Source organism: Equus quagga, chromosome 7 (genome assembly GCF_021613505.1).
Source record: "Equus quagga isolate Etosha38 chromosome 7, UCLA_HA_Equagga_1.0, whole genome shotgun sequence".
NCBI classification, from domain to species: domain Eukaryota; kingdom Metazoa; phylum Chordata; class Mammalia; order Perissodactyla; family Equidae; genus Equus; species Equus quagga.
This window is the reverse complement of record NC_060273.1, coordinates 99,726,388-99,744,165: the sequence shown is the minus strand read 5'-3', so window position 1 is coordinate 99,744,165 and position 17,778 is coordinate 99,726,388. Positions and strand designations below refer to the sequence as shown.

The 17,778-nt window shown below is 42.6% G+C and overlaps 1 protein-coding gene across 2 annotated transcripts in view; it reads left to right on the top strand.

Annotated features, from left to right (window-relative positions):
* The first annotated feature begins 2,429 nt into the window (after window positions 1-2,429).
* The window catches only part of KCNN2 (potassium calcium-activated channel subfamily N member 2), a 133,561-nt gene continuing 118,212 nt past the window's right edge, over window positions 2,430-17,778 (top strand). Inside the window, exons 1-3 of one of the 2 annotated variants that reach the window (XM_046667572.1) lie at window positions 2,430-2,728; window positions 3,577-4,844; window positions 5,444-5,539. In XM_046667572.1, the coding sequence (XP_046523528.1) occupies window positions 2,707-2,728; window positions 3,577-4,844; window positions 5,444-5,539 (1,386 nt within the window). In that variant the 5' untranslated portion in view covers window positions 2,430-2,706. Of the gene's footprint in view, window positions 2,729-3,167; window positions 4,845-5,443; window positions 5,540-17,778 lie in introns of those variants that run through there. The other variant, XM_046667573.1, reaches the window with a different exon arrangement.

The window sequence follows — 17,778 nt, the reverse complement described above, 5'->3', positions numbered from 1 at the left end:
GGTATTATGTGTATGTGAATGTTCATGAGCTTGAAATGCAACAAATCTGGGAAAGCAATGGTTCTAATCTATAAGAAAAAACAGGGAATTTTTACAAAAAGTGATACTGGAAATAAAGGTATTGAATTGATTACATTTGAAATGCATTTTGTGGATGAGTATGACCTCTGGTGTTAAACTAGAGAAATTCCAGCACTTATATATCTTAATGGCAGAAAGAGAAGCAAATGTAATTTCCCAAAATCTTTTCATTGGAGGTTGCAGGCCCTTGTTTTGTGATCTTTCTTCATTCTCTCCCTCTCTTCTTCCCTCATCACTCTCACAAATATGAGTGTCTACTATGTGCAAAGCATTATCCACATGGAAGAATATTGTCTTTGTTGCTTTAACTGCTTAATTTTGTGTGTATCTCTATAAGCCTATATAGGAAAAAAAGCAAAATTATGGTATACGTGTTTGAAAAGTTTACATATAAGCTTAAAATTCATTTGTTAATTTTATAAAGAAAAAAGGAATGATGAAAATACGAACTTCTTACATGTGCCCCTGTCATAACCCAACAGTATGTGATGCCTCAAATAATAAAGTTATGAGGATTCAGATTAAAAATGAAACAAAGTTGTTGAGGCATCTTGTGGTTTTTCATCATCATACTAATAGAGGATTATCACACCCTCCAAATACAGACATTTAGTAGCAAGATGATTTTTTGAGTGCGTGTGATCAGTTGATTCCTTAACAGAAAGGTGATAAATCTCTGACTGACTTGCCCTCCTTTCTCTCCAATCACAGTGGGTTTCACATTATTATAATATTTCATGAGTTTTCAATATATTGGCTAGGCGGGAGCACTGTTAATCTGAGTTTTGGTATTCTGACAGTTCCTCCTGCTGTGGGCCAAATCTCCATTTCTTTGTTACCTTGTGCATCCCATCCTCCGCCTGAATCCCCTTTGTGAGTAGTGGGAACTCCATACATCATTGCTGTAAATCTCAGTGAACACTCTGTTTCTACGTGATTAATGGCACCACACCTACTCCTGTACTGAGGCATAGAGATATACATGGAAAAAGATACAGTATTTTTTTCCTGTTATTTTGTCTATCCAACCTCTATTTGGAACCTTGAATTTGATATTTGAGAAAGTCTGACAAAGCGGATGCAGCCATTAGATTTCTTATGATTTTTTACTAACTCAAGAACCTTATATCTAATTTAATGCTGGTAACAATTATTGTGATATTTGGGGAGGGAGACTATGTAATCTTTCATCTAAATTTATGGAAGGCTAATGAAAATATTAATTTACCATGATAACACTTCTTTGAAGTACTTAGATTTGTAAAGATGAATCAAACATTTTACTTAATCAGCTACATAGCAACTTGAAGGCTAGATAATTTGTTACAAAGTGAAAACAAATGTATAATGGCTTTTGTGCTTGAGTTTGTTTCACACTAGAAGGTGAATAACTGAATTTGGAAGCTTTCATTGTAAATTCAAATTACTCGTTAGACTTGTTTTTAATAGTCATACTCCACACGCAATTAATGCAATATCTACTCAGCCACCCCAAAGATTCAAGGAGCTTCATTATTCTAAACAAGTTTTACTGAATTGCCAAAAATCATAATAGATTATAAAAACAAAATCTTGTCTCCAATTTTTAGCCATTCAAATTCTATTCTTGATCCAGACCTTTGAGAACTGCAAGGTCTGACAGTATTCATTATTGCAAGTCAGGACTTTGAGACTAAAAGCAACCCTCTCCCTTTTTTCTTCTGGATCTGTTTACCTGCATGTACAAAAAATTAAAATTGTCTAACCCATGTCCAAAGGATATCCTAAAATGAATTATTCACTCCATGGCATTGAAAACACACACAGAGACTCTTAGGAGCAGGTACCTGGTAAGCAAGTTTAGGGCAGCTGCCGAGTAGAATATCAAGAAATTGGATCCAGTTGAGAATTCCAATTACCTAATGAGGGTGATCCACTTTCACTCTAAATTTCTTGGTCTCTCTAATTCATTATAATAATCTCTTCCATAAAAATCATGCTTTAAAATCACAATTTAAAATGGAAACAAATATTCAACTGGCCAATTTCATTTTCTTTTCCGGAAACTTGAATTTCAATTTGCAAAGAAATACAAAAGATAAAGACTTAAGACGGAGCAGCAACAAAGAACCCTGGAAAGGGTCCCCTACCGCTCTGTGCTGGTATATCGTCTAGGAGAACACATCACAGGGAATTTTGAGACACAAAATGCATGTTTTTATTGGTTTATTAGCAAATAAATAATTATTAGACCTAACGCAAGCAGGGTCCAGCACTGTCCCCGGGCAGCATTATTCAGCACGAGTTATCATTAATTTCCCAGCTCGGCTATGACTACCGGTGTGAATCAGCCCGCGCCAGGCCCCTCTCCAACCCGCGGCTGCAGTCAGGGCTTGGCAAAGAAGATGCTCGGTGTTTGCGCATCGGTGACCCGCCTTTGCTTTGTGTCTGTGCTGCAGGTGGGGAGGAGGAAGAGGGACAGAAGAGGAGCTGGCAGCTGGTGGTCGCTGAGCAGACCCCAGACCCTGGAGCAAGCCGTCTCTCTACGGCCGGAGAAGCCCACGGACCTACCCACTGGGGCAGCCAGAGGGCCTGAGCGCCGGAGCCCGGAACCCGGAACCCGGCGTCCGGGGGCGCCAGCCCCTCATGTTCCGCAGAAGGCGCAAATGTGAGCGGGCGGTAGCGGGGAAAGCCCTCCGCCCCCGCCAGGGGGACCCGGGAAGCCCGCGCGGGCTCCTCCCGCGGACGGCGGGGATCCCCTCCTCCAGCCCCGCCCCCATCCTCCCCCAGCCCGGGTGCCGAGGCGGTTAACCCTACCCGCGCCGCAGCGCAGTCGGGCGAGAGCGCCGCGTAGCCGATCCCGACGCCCAGGCGCTGGAGCCGAGCGGCCGGGGAAGATCCGGACGCTGGGCTCGCTCTGATCTCCCAGCGGCCAAACGCGGGCTCAGGCTCCGGGGTTCGCCCCAAGCCCTGCTGCATTGGCGTAACCAGTAGCCAAACTTTTTCTATCCAAAGCGGGTGCCCCCGCAGTTATTTGGCGGGCAGTAGGCAGCCTACTCTCCGAGGGACGATTAGGGAGAGGTGGGCGTGGGGCGAGGGGGCTACTGTATTGCAGCCCTACGAAGCATGCATGGGGGTGCAGGAGTAGCTCGGGTTCTGCACTGTACCCGCGCCTGACCCATGGCTAGGGTGGCCCGAAGTGCTGCAGTGCCCGGCGCAGGTGATCTAGACTGCGCGTCCAGCACTAGTTAGGGGGGCGGCGGCACGGGAAGGAGAGACACCCGCTTTCTTTTCTCCTCCGCCTGCAGCCAGGCTGCACTGCCTGGGGGGGGTCCCCATCCCGGTGGTGCTCACCGGTGCTCCCATTCAGCAGGTAGAACCCCTGCCCTCACCCTGTCCTGCGCACCCTAGGGTTTGCATCCTGCAGATCCCCGCCCCCCCTCCGCATCTGTCTCCTTCACACACACGCGATCCCCTAAGCCGCGCGCGCCGCAAACTCAGTCTCGGTCCCCGCAGGTGATGTCATGCCCATTGTTTTGGTGCGCCCAACCAATCGGACTCGCCGCCTGGATTCTACCGGAGCCGGCATGGGCCCTTCCTCGCACCAGCAGCAGGAGTCCCCGCTCCCGACCATAACGCATTGCGCAGGGTGCACCACCGCCTGGTCTCCCTGCAGCTTTAACAGCCCTGACATGGAAACCCCATTGCAGTTCCAGCGCGGCTTCTTCTCAGAGCAGCCGCCACCGCCGCCGCACTCCTCACACCTGCATTGCCAGCAGCAGCAACAGAGCCAGGACAAGCCGTGCCCGCCCTTCGCGCCCCTCCCGCACTCTCACCACCACCCGCACCTCGCGCACCAGCAGCCGGGCAGCGGCGGCAGCAGCCCATGCCTCCGGTGCAACAGCTGCGCCTCCTCCGGTGCCCCGGTGGCGGGGGCGGGGGATAACCTGTCCCTGCTGCTCCGCACCTCCTCGCCCGGCGGCGCCTTCCGGACCCGCACCTCCTCGCCGCTGTCGGGCTCGTCGTGCTGCTGCTGCTGCTCGTCGCGCCGGGGCAGCCAGCTCAATGTGAGCGAGCTGACGCCGTCCAGCCATGCCAGTGCGCTCCGGCAGCAGTACGCGCAGCAGCCGGCGTCCGCCTCCCAGTACCACCAGTGCCACAGCCTGCAGCCCGCCGGCAGCCCCACGGGCAGCCTCGGCAGCCTGGGCTCCGGGCCCCCGCTCTCGCACCACCACCACCACTCGCACCAGGCGCACCACCAGCACCACCAGCCCCAGGCGCGCCGCGAGAGCAACCCCTTCACCGAAATAGCCATGAGCAGCTGCAGGTACAACGGGGGCGTCATGCGGCCGCTCAGCAACTTGAGCGCGTCCCGCCGGAACCTGCACGAGTTGGACTCGGAGGCGCAGCCCCTGCAGCCCCCCGCGTCGCTCGGAGGAGGTGGCGGCGCGTCCTCCCCGTCTGCAGCCGCCGCCGCTTCGTCCTCAGCCCCGGAGATCGTGGTTTCTAAACCGGAGCACAACAACTCCAACAACCTGGCGCTCTACGGAGCCGGCGGCGGAGGCAGCACTGGAGGAGGCGGCGGCGGCGGCAGCGGGCACGGCAGCAGCAGTGGCACCAAGTCCAGCAAAAAGAAGAACCAGAACATCGGCTACAAGCTGGGCCACCGGCGCGCCCTCTTCGAGAAGCGCAAGCGGCTCAGCGACTACGCGCTCATCTTCGGCATGTTCGGCATCGTGGTCATGGTCATCGAGACCGAGCTGTCGTGGGGCGCCTACGACAAGGTAGGTGCTCAAACTCCTGCCCACCCTTCCCGCGCCGCGGAGCTGGACCCCGCGTGGTTGGGATGGGCACTGGCGGGAATGTCTCGAGCCTCCCCGGGACGATCGGAGGTGCCCGCTGGGACGGCGAGCACCGCTACTTCTCGAGGCGACTCCGGAGCGGAAGCCTTTCCGCGCGCAGCCAAAGTTCTGGAGGCACTAAGAGTGCCCAGAGCGTTTGGGCGCATTCAATAAGTGGCGCCCGGAGTTGGTGGGGAAAGCATGCTCTCTTCCTCTCCTAATGCTCGGGATTTAGGAAGCCCCTTTTAATCTGAAGCGTTTAGACTCAGGAATAACTTCCTCTCCGGCTTTAAGAGCCAGGAACTGCGCTTGGGTCTGCCATGGCCATGCGCTTGGCCATCCGCCTTCCCCGCTTTCCTCTCCTTTTGCTTCCCTTTGAGGCCAAGCGATCTGACAGATCACAGGGCCGAGACAGGTGTCTCCCCTCCCCATCTTCCTTCTGGGAGCTCGTCTGCTTGCCAGGGACTGACTGACTCCTGGGGCCTGAAAGGTGGTTAAAAGTGCTTCTTTCTTAAAAGTGCTTCTGTCTGACTGTGTTGCAGGCGTCGCTGTATTCCTTAGCTCTGAAATGCCTTATCAGTCTCTCCACGATCATCTTGCTCGGTCTGATCATCGTGTACCACGCCAGGGAAATACAGGTAACTTCGGTTCTGCTGTTTATGAATGACCCAAAGCCGAGCCGCCAGCCTGGAGAGGCGCAAGGCAGCAGACACTTTTTCCAAGCCCTTGTGTCCTTGCTTGAGGTTACAGAAGACACATGCTGTATTCTTACATTAGCACCTCACCTGTTCTTTCAAGAAGTTAAAAACGAAACAGAACATTGCAGCATGTAAACATGCAGTCGTTTCTGGGATGCAATTGTTAAACCCTTCGGATTTCCCCTCTCTTCTTTAGGTAGATCCACTTCTTCAAATCAGTCACTGTATTTGTTTTCCTGAAAGCCAGTTTATGTACAGGCCTTAATCTGTGCGGTGTATGTGTATTCCTGTTTGATACACATCTTTCTGGTGGGTGCGTCATTCTGGAAGACCTTGTCCATCCGTATCATCTTCTACAGTGTAGCTTAGAGAAGAAAATAGGCTCATGATACTCCTAACAAATATATATCAATAAGACATGAGAAAAGCTCTAACCCTTTCTATATCCCCAACCATTAAAGAAAAAACTCTGTTGTAAGTTTACAATATAAATTCTGTGTATCTGGTAGTTTGATAGATTGTTAGCTACAGTCATTACATTATTATTTTTTTAAATTCATTCAGGAGCAGAGCACACTGCCCTTGTGAGTCGTCTTGTTAGGAAAATGTTTGTTTTGTTTAAATGCAGCCAGGAACTCTATTGTTAGATTTCCCTGTTACTGACAATTTCACAATACTCTGTATAGAATTTGTGAGTCACCTTTTGAGTTGTTTACTTTGCTGTAGCCTACAGTCAAAGGAATATTAAAGTTTATGAACTGATATAACTAGAGTTTTCAAAAAAATTGAGAGGTTGGGATTTTCCAGTTTAGAAATTACACTAATATGTATTTTCTGATTTTTTCTGGAGCAGTTGTTAGACATTTGATGGAACTAATAAACCTTCAAATTTAGGCTGATTTCCTTTAGGAGTTTCCTTTGAATTTAAGGCATTGTAAAGAACTTTCCATTTAAACAATTTAGTATTAATTATAAGTTGAATTATTTTAAGTTAATAATTAGCAAACAAATACTAGATATGGAAGAAACCGATTTTAACTCTTGCCCAAACAAAATAAAGATGCACGTTACCCCAAATGAAGAGGGAGAAATTACTTCAGCTTGCCTTCAAATTTGAAAAAACTTTGAAGAATGTGATTTTGAAGGAATGAGGTTAGAGAATGAGAATTAGAAAGAGTGAGAATATTTAGAGGTAAGTAATAAAACCGCACTGGCAAAACAAGGCAAACACACGTTTGAACTCTTTAGAATTTTAATAATTTACATAGGTCTGTCTTTATTTCAGTACTAGTGATCATGGGCTTTTGAGATTGTTTCACACATTTTAAAGTGATGCTAAAATGTAAAAAACATTATAAGTGTATCTTCTCATTTTGACTTGAAGAATAGATACTTAGAGCTGGAAGGAACAAAATAGGTCTAACGGTCCTTTGGCTCAGTTTATGGATGAGGAACCTGAAGTCAGAAGAGGTAAGTAGCTTGCCAGAACATACAGCTAGACGGCGCAGAGCGTGACCAGGCCCTGTCCTCCTAGCTTCCAGTCCAGAATGCTTCCTGCTGCGCTCAGCTACTGCTTGCCAACAGCCCTGAAACATGGACACTTCTTTGTCTGTGGTTTTTCTCTAAATTCAAAAGTTTGGTATATGAATAGAGTTAAACTTGAAAGATTCTTCTAAAATCTCTTAATGTATTTTTAAAAATGAAGTAACTTAAGATTTTTTGCTCAGAGACCGGAGTGGTTTTGCTTAATCCATCCTGGAAGGAGACCTTGCTGGGGGTTTGTTTTTGTTTTTGTTTTTTTTAATTAAACATCAGCTTTCATATTATTGCCTAGTCCTTCTGAAAAGCACACAGCTAAATAAGCATTCATGGGGGAGAATTTGATGGAGTTAACATCAAGAACAAAGTGTCTTCCTGAGAACACTGGCTTTTTAAGAATTATTACGAGATTTTTTTGAAATAATTTATAGGAGTCTGAGAGGAGCTACCAAATGCTAATTACGTGTTGTAACAGAATTTAACACCGTATTAGAACTCTTGAAACTTATAGGAACTAATAAAAATACAGGAAATCATATTTTTATAGATTGTCGCTCTTGAAAGAATTCCACTCATTGGCTAATTTTGAGGACTATTTCTTTTATACAAATGTATAGATATATTGATTAAAGTCTGTATAGCGTGGGTGAGAAAAATGAGGACATGGATTGCCCTCTAAGGCGAATAAGCACAGTGAACTTCTCTACTGGCAGGGCAATATAAACATCACAGAATGTTAGATTTCTAAAATCGAGTTTATTTTATATATGGTGTCCGTTGAACCAATCACACTTAAGATAACTTCAAAATAGGTGCTTGGGTAATATCATTTAGTTGTTTTTTGATGCAGCTTTTGCACTCAGTGTTTTATCTAGAGGGATTTCTTCCTCAAGCTGAAGCTCTAAATTCTTATCTGAGATGCTTTTTAAAGAAATATAAAATGGAAGAGGATCAAATAAATGCAGAGAACCTGAGCTAGAAGTCGAGAACCAGGAAAAAGTAGGAATGTTCTAATTTATCCAGAGAACAGAGTCATTGGCGCTGCCAGAATACTTTACTCTGAAACTCAATGAAACCAAGTGCACAGGCTTGTGCATCTATGTGTGGAAAATGATGAATTGTGCCCCTTTTTACGGCTGTCACTGCTATAGGTGTGTTTCTTTCCTAAATTTTAACCAGATAAGCACTTCTCAGTTTACTATTAAGAGTTCCAAATATATTGGTTAGCTTTGAGTTAAGGAACTAAATTCAGGGGTTATGCTGCCTTTCTGAGCATGTCCTTGGATGTAGCATGTAATCTAAAATGGCAGTTTTTCTTTTTCTTTTTAGCGTATCACTGTAATGGTTGGATAGTGGGAGCTAGCTAGTGTGGGTTTCTGGTACATGGTATGATTTCTCACTGCCTTCAAGAAGAGTAAGTGTTATAGCCAACGGTCTGGCTCTCTGTCCACCGGAATTGCTTAACGAAGCTTGGGGAGGCCCTGACATTTCCATGAAGAACCTTGGAAAGCAAGTCACTGTGACCTTTTATGAAATGTTTATACACACTCTGGAAAAATAAGATGGTTCAGGTGAGTCATGGACGGAAGTGCTTGAATTAAAATAGTGTGATGGGGAGGCTTTGTAAGAACAGAGCTCGATACGTTTCAGCTTTGGTGTCATTTTTCAGTACCACAGACAGCTCAATGCACCAGGCTATAGTTTGTTCATTTTGCTAATTACTTTTACACCCCCCAACCAAAAACAAAATCATTTTTTTTTTTTTTGGTCAGAATGCTTATACAAAATCAGATTTAGTGGTAGCAATTTTTCAGCTAAGTAGATATTAGACTTTTTCAAATAGACATTCGGCCTTTCTATATCCATTAGTAAAGTAAAAAAATAAATGAATGAATGATCCATAAATAAATAAACTTTAGTAAATGACTGTGTATCTCAACCTTCTGACAAAGGATAAGTACCATAGGGATTGCTTTTATACAGTTTGCAAAGGTCATTGGTACTAAATAAGTAGCCTCCCCACTTCATGTTTTGGGTCAGATAATAGAAAAAGCAGAGGCATAATTTCCTCTGACTTTCCGTTTTGCCTCCCTTCTCCTCCATGGGGTTGGAAGTATTTATTTGATGGAATAAGTACAAAACAAAGTTCAAACACTCTTTAAGATCTTCGACATCAAAAAGTTTGAATGTAGATTTCACTTTCTCTTTTCAACTTTCATGTATTCTAATTTCTCTTGTGGAAACAATTTTAGTTGAAAGACTTGTTTAGTATTTTGAAATAGGGAAATACAAGATTCTAAGTTGGGAAAGAAGCCCCTTGGACCCTGATCTTTCTAGTTCTCATGGGATTTGGAAGAATGGCAGGTACTATACATTAAAGTTGAAAACATTTTTGTTTGATTTCATTTTGGTAATAATATGATTAATAAGTAGCATTAGGGGAAACACTGAGTTTTCTTTGGTATCTTTTGCAATGGAATAACTCTGCTCATTCTCTTTCAAGTTAGCTTTTCAGAGATGAACGATATAGATCTAAAATGGGAAGAATAGAAATTAAAATTTCTCTTTACTCGTACATCTGGGCCACACGAAGGAGGAAAAAGTGAGTGAAGGCAGGGGCCTTAGCAACCTGTGCAAGCTCCTGGACTGGTTGGGGAGGGGTGGCGAAGAGCCCACTTAGTAGACTCTGGCTTGCCTTGTGGAGGCTGGGAAAGGATGCTCACTTTCCCACTCCTGCGAAGAGCAAGTAGATGCTTCCAGACCATGCAGAAAGCACTGCATATAGCTGTTATTGTTATTAATAAAACAGTAATAAATACACAGAGTAAAAATAAACGGTACAGCAGAATTTTAAATAAATTTCAGTCCTGTTTCTCAGAGACCACCACTTTTAAGTTTTTCATACATTCTTCCAGAATTTTAAAAATGAAGATTTAGATGTGTTTAGATACACATATACCTTGCCTTTTTTTTTTTTTTTTTTGGGTGAGGAAGATTGGCCCTGAGCCAACATCTGTTGCCAATCTTCCTCTTTTCATTTGAGGAAGATTGTCACTGAGCTAACATCTGTGCCAATCTTCCTCTATTTTATGTGGGATGCTGCCACAACATGGCTTGAGGAGTGGTGCTAGGTCCGCGCCTAGGATCCGAACCTGCAAACCACAGGCCACCCAAGTGAGCATGCAAACTTAACCACTATGCCACAAGGCCAGTCCCCCATACCTTGCTTTTGTTCCTTAATATATCTTGGAAGTTTTTCCTCATCAGCACATGGACACCTATCTCATTCTATTTTAGCAGCTGTGTATTTTCCCATTTTATGGATATACTGTGGTTTACTGATAGACACTTCGAGTTTTCTAGGTTTTTGCTATCATAAACAATGCTAAAAATGAACATTCTTGTATACTTAATTTAATCTACTAATTAGAGTTTATACATATGGTAGATATCCAGAGTCAGATTGATGAATCAAAGGGAGTTTGCATTTTAAATGGGAAGGTGTGGCCCACCAGCCCTTCAGGAAGGTCCTCAGAGTTTATATTCCCTGCTTCCCCACACCTTATTCGTCTATAGCATTGTTAACACCAGATGTTATAAAAAAGAATTTTAAATATCTTTGTTCTTTTTAAAGTCTAAAAAGTTTGCTATCTTCCTGAACTTTTTTCTTTTGGAGAAAAAATATTTAAGGTCTAAAGCTCATGGCCTCATGGGCTTATTTGCAACCTTTTGTGTTATCTAGTGGTGTATTCTCTAATCTACTGACAAATGGAATAATCATTGTAAATATGCCATCAGACGCAAATATTTGCCAAGTTTTTATTTTTTTACGTTAAAAAAATTGGAGGAGGTTGGTGAAGATGAAGGAAGCTAAAAGAGTGGAAGGAATGGTCTTAGACTGGTGTTTAGGTCTCTGCTATATCTGTGAGGCAGAGGAGACGTACTGGTTGACTGTAAGACTCCAAAAGATAGTGAGGTGGACAACGTGCCTGAATTGCTTTGTTGGGTGGTGGTCAGCTCACGGCTGGTGGCTCTGCTGCCAGCACCTGCTGCATCAGTTGTAATGAGACTCTCAGTCCCTTTCACTTTGTGTATCCACTGCAGTAACGAAATCACTCAGGACTCATTTTCTCCACCTGCCTGTGTAAAGATCTCTGCATTATTGATGGGTGTGACACTACATAAAGTGATCCCGGTGTGTTTACAGAGCGGCATCACAAATGAATGAAGAGTGGAACTTTAGGTTTACCCTAAGTGGGTTTGCCTCATCTGCCAACTTGTTTCTGGGCCACCTTCTGCACGGTTGGGAAAGAAGGGCTCTGTGGCTGTCGTCGTCCCAAAGCACATATGACAGGGTGGACAGAGGGAGCCTCCACTGATTTAACTTCAGGGAAGTTGCTTTTGCCCAAGGTATAAAGTGGTTTTGTGGGCCTGTTTTAGAGAAAATTTCTGCTCACTAGGAAATAAAATGGTTTGCTACTTTGGGAGTGTATTTTTAACCTGAAACTCCTTAAGTATTCTATGTATGAAACTAGAAACTGCGTGGAGGGGACTTGAGTTGTTTTCTGGCCCCAAAACCCCCCAGCGTGGGAACTCCCTTTACGTCATCTTTGATTAAAGCGATTATCCACTTTCTGCTTGAACCTCCTTCCCGTGATTGTCATTTCACCTGTACTAGGCTGTCTGTTACATTGGCAGACAGCTCTTATTTTTAGGAAGATTTTCCTTATGGCGAGGTTTTATTCCTTCCATATTCAACATTTAAAAAGTTTCGGAGCTCTGCAAATACAGTGGGGAATACAACAGGAAGGTCCCTTCCCTCTTGGAACTGACATTCCAAGGATGTGGGGTTAAGGAGGGAGGCAAAAGTTAAAGAAACAAAATCCTTGGAAGTTGTGATAAGTACCATGAAGGGGATATAAAGGGCTGAGATAGAAAATAATTGGGGGCTGAGGGCTGTACGTGTGAGACAGAAGGACTAGGGAAGCACTCTCTAGGAAGTGACTTTTAAACTGAGGCATAAAGGAAAAGAAGTGGTCAGCTATTGGCAGAGTGGAAACAACCTGTGCAATGCCTCATGACCAAAATGAGCTTCCTGCACTTAAACAAATGAGAGCAAACCAGCGTGGCCCAAGTAGGGGAGAATGGTGCTGGATGGGGCAGGAGGAGATGCAGGGTTCTGATGTTGAAGGGTCTTGAAGCCATAGTAAGGATTTTTGGATTTTTTTTCAAAGTATTTGGGGGAAGTCATTGAAGAACTGAAAGCGTGGGAGAGTCATGATCCAACTCACTGAGTAAACAGACCTTTTATTGATGCTTTGAGGAAATTGGTCTGGAGACCATTAGAAGGCTCTTGGCAACCACGTTATAGTGAGAGATGATGCTCAGTTGGCTTGGGTAGCAGCAGTGGAGATGAGGAGAAGTGGTCTGATTTGAGACTCATGTTAGAGGTAGAATGGACTTCCTAGTGGGTTGGATGTGACAGATGAGGGGAAGAGACAATGCAAAGATGATTCCCAGGGTTCTGGTTGGAGCAACTGAGTGTATGGTGCTGAGAAGGAAGACTCAAATTAATGGGTTGGATGTGGAATCAGGAATTTGTTTTAGCATAATACATTTGAAATGCTTCTGATTATACAAGAGAATCTAGAGTTCAGAGGAAAGGTTTGTAGTAGAAATTTAAATTTGGGCGTAACCTGCATACGGACTATTTAAACCCACAGGAATTTACAAAATCACTGAGAATAAAGAGATGAGAAGAAGGTTGACAGTTGATCAACCTCTGATGTCTAAAGGTTGAGTAAAGGAGGAACTAGAAAAAAGAGCCAAGAATAAATTGTCCCTGAGGTGGAGACGGGAGAGTTGTAAGGACGGCACGGTGCTGTGTATTGAATGCTGCAAAGTCTGTTAATGTGGGGTAGATAAGTGATTGCTTTTTGGATTTGGCAAGTTGAAGGTCATTGCTGACCTTGATGAGCAGTGTCAGTGGAGTGGTCGAGACAGAAGACAGACTGTAATTTCCAGTATAACAGAATAAATTGATCCTCCCTTTGCAGAATCATAGAGCAAACATTTAAACGTTGATTAGGTCCCTTTAAATGCCCTCCTAATGAAATAGTCCCAGTTTCTTTGAATATTCCTGATCAAACTTAGAATGTCCCTGATCACATGCTTCTGGACTTACTCTGTTTTGTAGAATTCCCTCTTCAAATAAAAAGGTCAGAAATGTGCCCAGTACTTTCAGATGGGATCTGCCAGTGGGGTTGTTACCTCTTTTCATCAGAAGCGCCACATGATACTGGCCGTTCTCAGTCCAAAATCGTCATTGCTTCACATGAACAGTTGCCAAGTAACACTTGTAAAGTTGTTATTGAACTGAATGTATGGCTTCACATTAATTAACCCTGTTAAATAGCATCTTGGTTTCAGACCAGTGTTTCAGCCTATCAGAATCATTTGAATCATAATTCTGATGTTTCTTTGACAAGTGCTTGTTTAGGTTCGGAAAATCCCGTGTCTGGATGGATGGGCTATGGAATTGGCAAGACCCAAGGTTTCAAATTAGTGCTAAATTCTGTTCCAGACATGTGGTCAGTATTACTAGCTGTTACTCATTTGCACAGCTGCTGTTGACACACTGAACTCTTCTCCCTAGCTTTGCACTAGCCGCGAGTTTGAAAAGTGTGCTTTGAGAAGCTGTGCTCAAGGCGTGAGTGAGCTGCGGTCAGAGCTCAGAAGCAGGACCTTTTTTGTTGTTGCCATCTGCTCATCCATGATAATTGGTACAGCCTTTCAAGTAATACCAGCTCTGTGACTATCAGGCAGCCCATACTTCTCTCCAAGAGTGTCCTGAGGACTGTCAGATCCCTTGCTGAAATCCACGTGTTCTGTGTGAACTGCAATCTTATGATCTTCCCGTCTATTAACGATATCCAAGAAGGAAACAAGACTGATGTGCTCATCATTTTAAGCGTTGTAATGTAGGCTTCATGACCAAATGCCATTTCTCTTAAAAATTTTGGTTTTCTCTCCAGATTATCAATTTAATAACTCTTCATGTTAGAAAATTTATAAAACATAGGGAAACATGAAAAAGAATATGTTACTATCATTACCCAGAGGTAATTATTACTTATGTCATAATGTATACAAAGTAGATGGACATGTTATTTGCTGTATATCTGTATAAAGAAATTTTATATTGTTTTCTTGTAATTTTCTATTGATTTCCCTATGCCATTGAACATTCTTAATAGCTCCAGTTTCTTTTCTATTGTATAACTGTAATCAATTTTATCCTTTCTCTTATTTTGGGACACTTAACAAAAATTAGAAAGAATCTATTTAAATTCATTTTTATGATGAATACTCTTGCAGGGGAACCTTTGCAAGCATCTTTGATGATTTCCTAAGGATGAATTGCCAAGTGAGAAATTACTGAGTTAAGGAATATTATTTAAGACAGTTGATAGTTTGTCAGATTATCCTCCCAAAAGTTTATATCACTCTTTTCATTTTTAGAGTGCTCACAAACCATTTTGCTAAGTAACTGATGAGATTATTTTTTGGAGTGTCTAGATCCAATTTACCGCTTAGTATTTTGAGTACGGTTTTGCTTTGTAAATCTTGGAATTTGCTGCTCTGTAGTCTCCTGTACCTTCCTGTTTCTCCATGATCTTGGTTTCTAAACATTGGCTAACCAGGTTTATAAAAGTATATCCCTGTTGAATAATTAAAGTTTATATAGCAACAATGTGAAAGCAGTATTGGAAGGTAACTTTGTCTCCAAATGTTCCCAATCGGTTTTATTATGGGAAGCTGTAAAGTCCATAATTTCTGAAATTTCTCTCCAGACTTTCCTGCTGAGCAGAGCAGTCAGGCCCTCCTTTGGGTTGTTGACTGTTTTTTGCAGCATGGCCTCCTGGCTTTGTGCACTGTTCCCGGAGCCGGTCTGTCTGGGTTTACACACAGCTCTGCTACTAGTGAGCTGGGTGACCTTGAACAAATTACTTAATCTCTCTGTCCTTCACTTTCCTTGTCTGTAAAATGGGGAATATAGAATGCCTCTCTCATTGGGTTGTTATGAGGATTGAGTTAATATATATACAAAGCACTTAGAGGCTGCCTGGCATGTGGTGAGGGCTATTTAGGTGTCAGCTGCTGGTTATTGTTAGCTATTTTGGGGTTTGTTGGGGTGGAAGGGGAGGAATTGGAGCACAGCCTCTCTGGGCTTTGGGAAACAGTGATGATTTTTTTCTTTTCTTACAAGGCTTATGAGAGGGAACAATGAAAAAAAGTGGGCATTTGAACAGTGTTCTTTAGTTTATTAACACTTAATCTAGAACATGTGTGTTCATTTTTTTTAAATAAAAGCTTTGATCTGTATTAAAGATAGCCAGTTTTTGTTTTTTGTTTGTGGGTTTTTTTTAAACTGAATTAGTTCAGATTCTCCCTGTGGGCGAGTTTGCTATCTGAGGAGGTAAATGTCCACTTTGGCTGTTAGGTTTCAGGTTAGTAAACTAGTGTTAAAGTACTGTAACGTTATGGCTAACGGTTTTACCAAAACAGTCGTTCTCTCCACGCACCTGCCATAGGTGTGGCTTCAGGCTGGAAGCAAGGCTCTCGGCAAGCTCCATTAACTCCTTCAGGCTTCCAGGCCACAGCTGACGACATCTCCTCATCACTAATTAGGACCCTGGTGACTTAAAAGAGTTAAGTGAGGCACTCAGAAAAGTAAGCAAAGGGAATAATTTGGATAATGGAAAATTCTGGAATAAACCCCTGCTGAAAGGTTAAAAGGTAGTAAACAGCCAAAGGCACGTGTGTAAAAGACTAATTGACAGCAGTTCTGTTGGTATGCACTGTAGGTCTGTAGGACATTTAAATAAAAAGCTTTTTTTTTCTTTTTCTGGACTGGATTTATCTCTGGTGAGATTTGTTTAGTATGCTACCACCCGCAACCATCGTGGTGGGAGAGCAGTGGCCTGAAAGAATTGAGAAGAATTTTTGTGTGTAAATATGACAAGTAACATCTCAAAATATTCTTGGTACCGTGATTGGGTTTGCTTTTTATCAGAGAGCTTACATCTTCTCTTCCGTTTCATTTCAAATAATCATTAATTGAGTATATATTCTTGTAGTCTCTCGTTTTGAACAATGTGTTATTGTTGGGGGAGTTTTGAACTTTGCTTTTTGAATTTATAAAACACATTGGGATTCAGACATTATAAACTTTGAACTGAATCATGTAGACAAGTTTTAACAGCCAGTATTCTACATCTATAATTTGTCCTTTGCTTTCTTGAATATTCCGAGCTTTTTTTACCCAATTATGTATTTATCTATAATGGTTATCCAGGAGGTGTTAAGATGGGCTTGTTTCCAAGTATTCTGACTATTGAAATTTAGATATGTAGCTTCATTGTTTGGTCACTGAGGTAGTCTTTCTTTCAGGAAGCTTTGGTCTTCCAAGGAAATTCCACGTAACATTTGTATATTAGTTTTGACACAAACATACTGAATTTGGGGGAGGAGGCATTAAGCGCTATGGTATCTTTATCATGGTTTTGACCTTGGGTGGAGCTTTTCTGAGAATAGTGTCTATTGTCATGAGGATTAAAAAGTACATGGGTAGTAGTCCCTAAACTGCTTATTTTTTTGCTGAGTGGCTAAGGGAAATTGTATCCTAGTATTGGATTCATTTTTAAGGTCACAGATTATTCAAAATATTGAAAAATAATAATTAGGCTGAATATTTGCTGAAGTTGCATGCATGTAATGTGACATAAAAATGATGGCTCTGGGATTCATAACAGTCACCTTATGCTTTTTCAAAGGTGTATCTAGTACTTCTAGGCATATAAGCAAAGCAAAGCTGTTGACTGAGATCTTAATTTAGTTTATTTGGATTTAGCTATGAAATTTTAAGACTAAATGTCTCGACTTTTAGAAACTTGCCATAGGTCAATTTTCATATTGGTAAATCCTCCCATACTTGGGAAAAGTTCTTATATCAAAGAGCATGAATTGCTGTCTTTCCTTTGAAGCAACAATAGCCTAAGATATATTTATTCAGTTAAATATGCTGTTAGTTTAAAGCTTTAGCTTACTGCTTAAACCTGTGGGTAATATTGCAAATTTTAATGCTGTTGTTGAAAAATATTTTGAATAGAATTTTAGTTCCTTCCTATTAGCATTTTAGTCAAGAACCTCACTATTTGTTCTCATTTGTCAATGTCAAAGAGGATGCTTAATGAAAATGCATTTGGGCAGACTTACAAAAATTAAGCAGTAATGATACAAAGAGAAATCTCTAATATGCTTGATTTGGGGGGAAAAAGGCAACAACACTGTGTTTAGGGATGAATTCTATTGTTTTTAGTTTCCTTGATCTGGAATTCACTGGCCCTTAATTGATTTTTTTATATCATTTTTAAAAGGCTCAATCTTCTGTATTCTTTTCTTTTTTTTCCTTCAGCATTTGTCTATTTTACACAGTCTCTTTTATCCTTTTTGACAACTATTCCCTCTTTTCAGTTGTCGTGTTTTGGCCACGTTCTGCTTCACATCTCGGAATGTGTCCCTTGGGTGTTCCTCACATTGGGGGATGAAGATGCAGCCCACTTGCTGTCATGTTCACT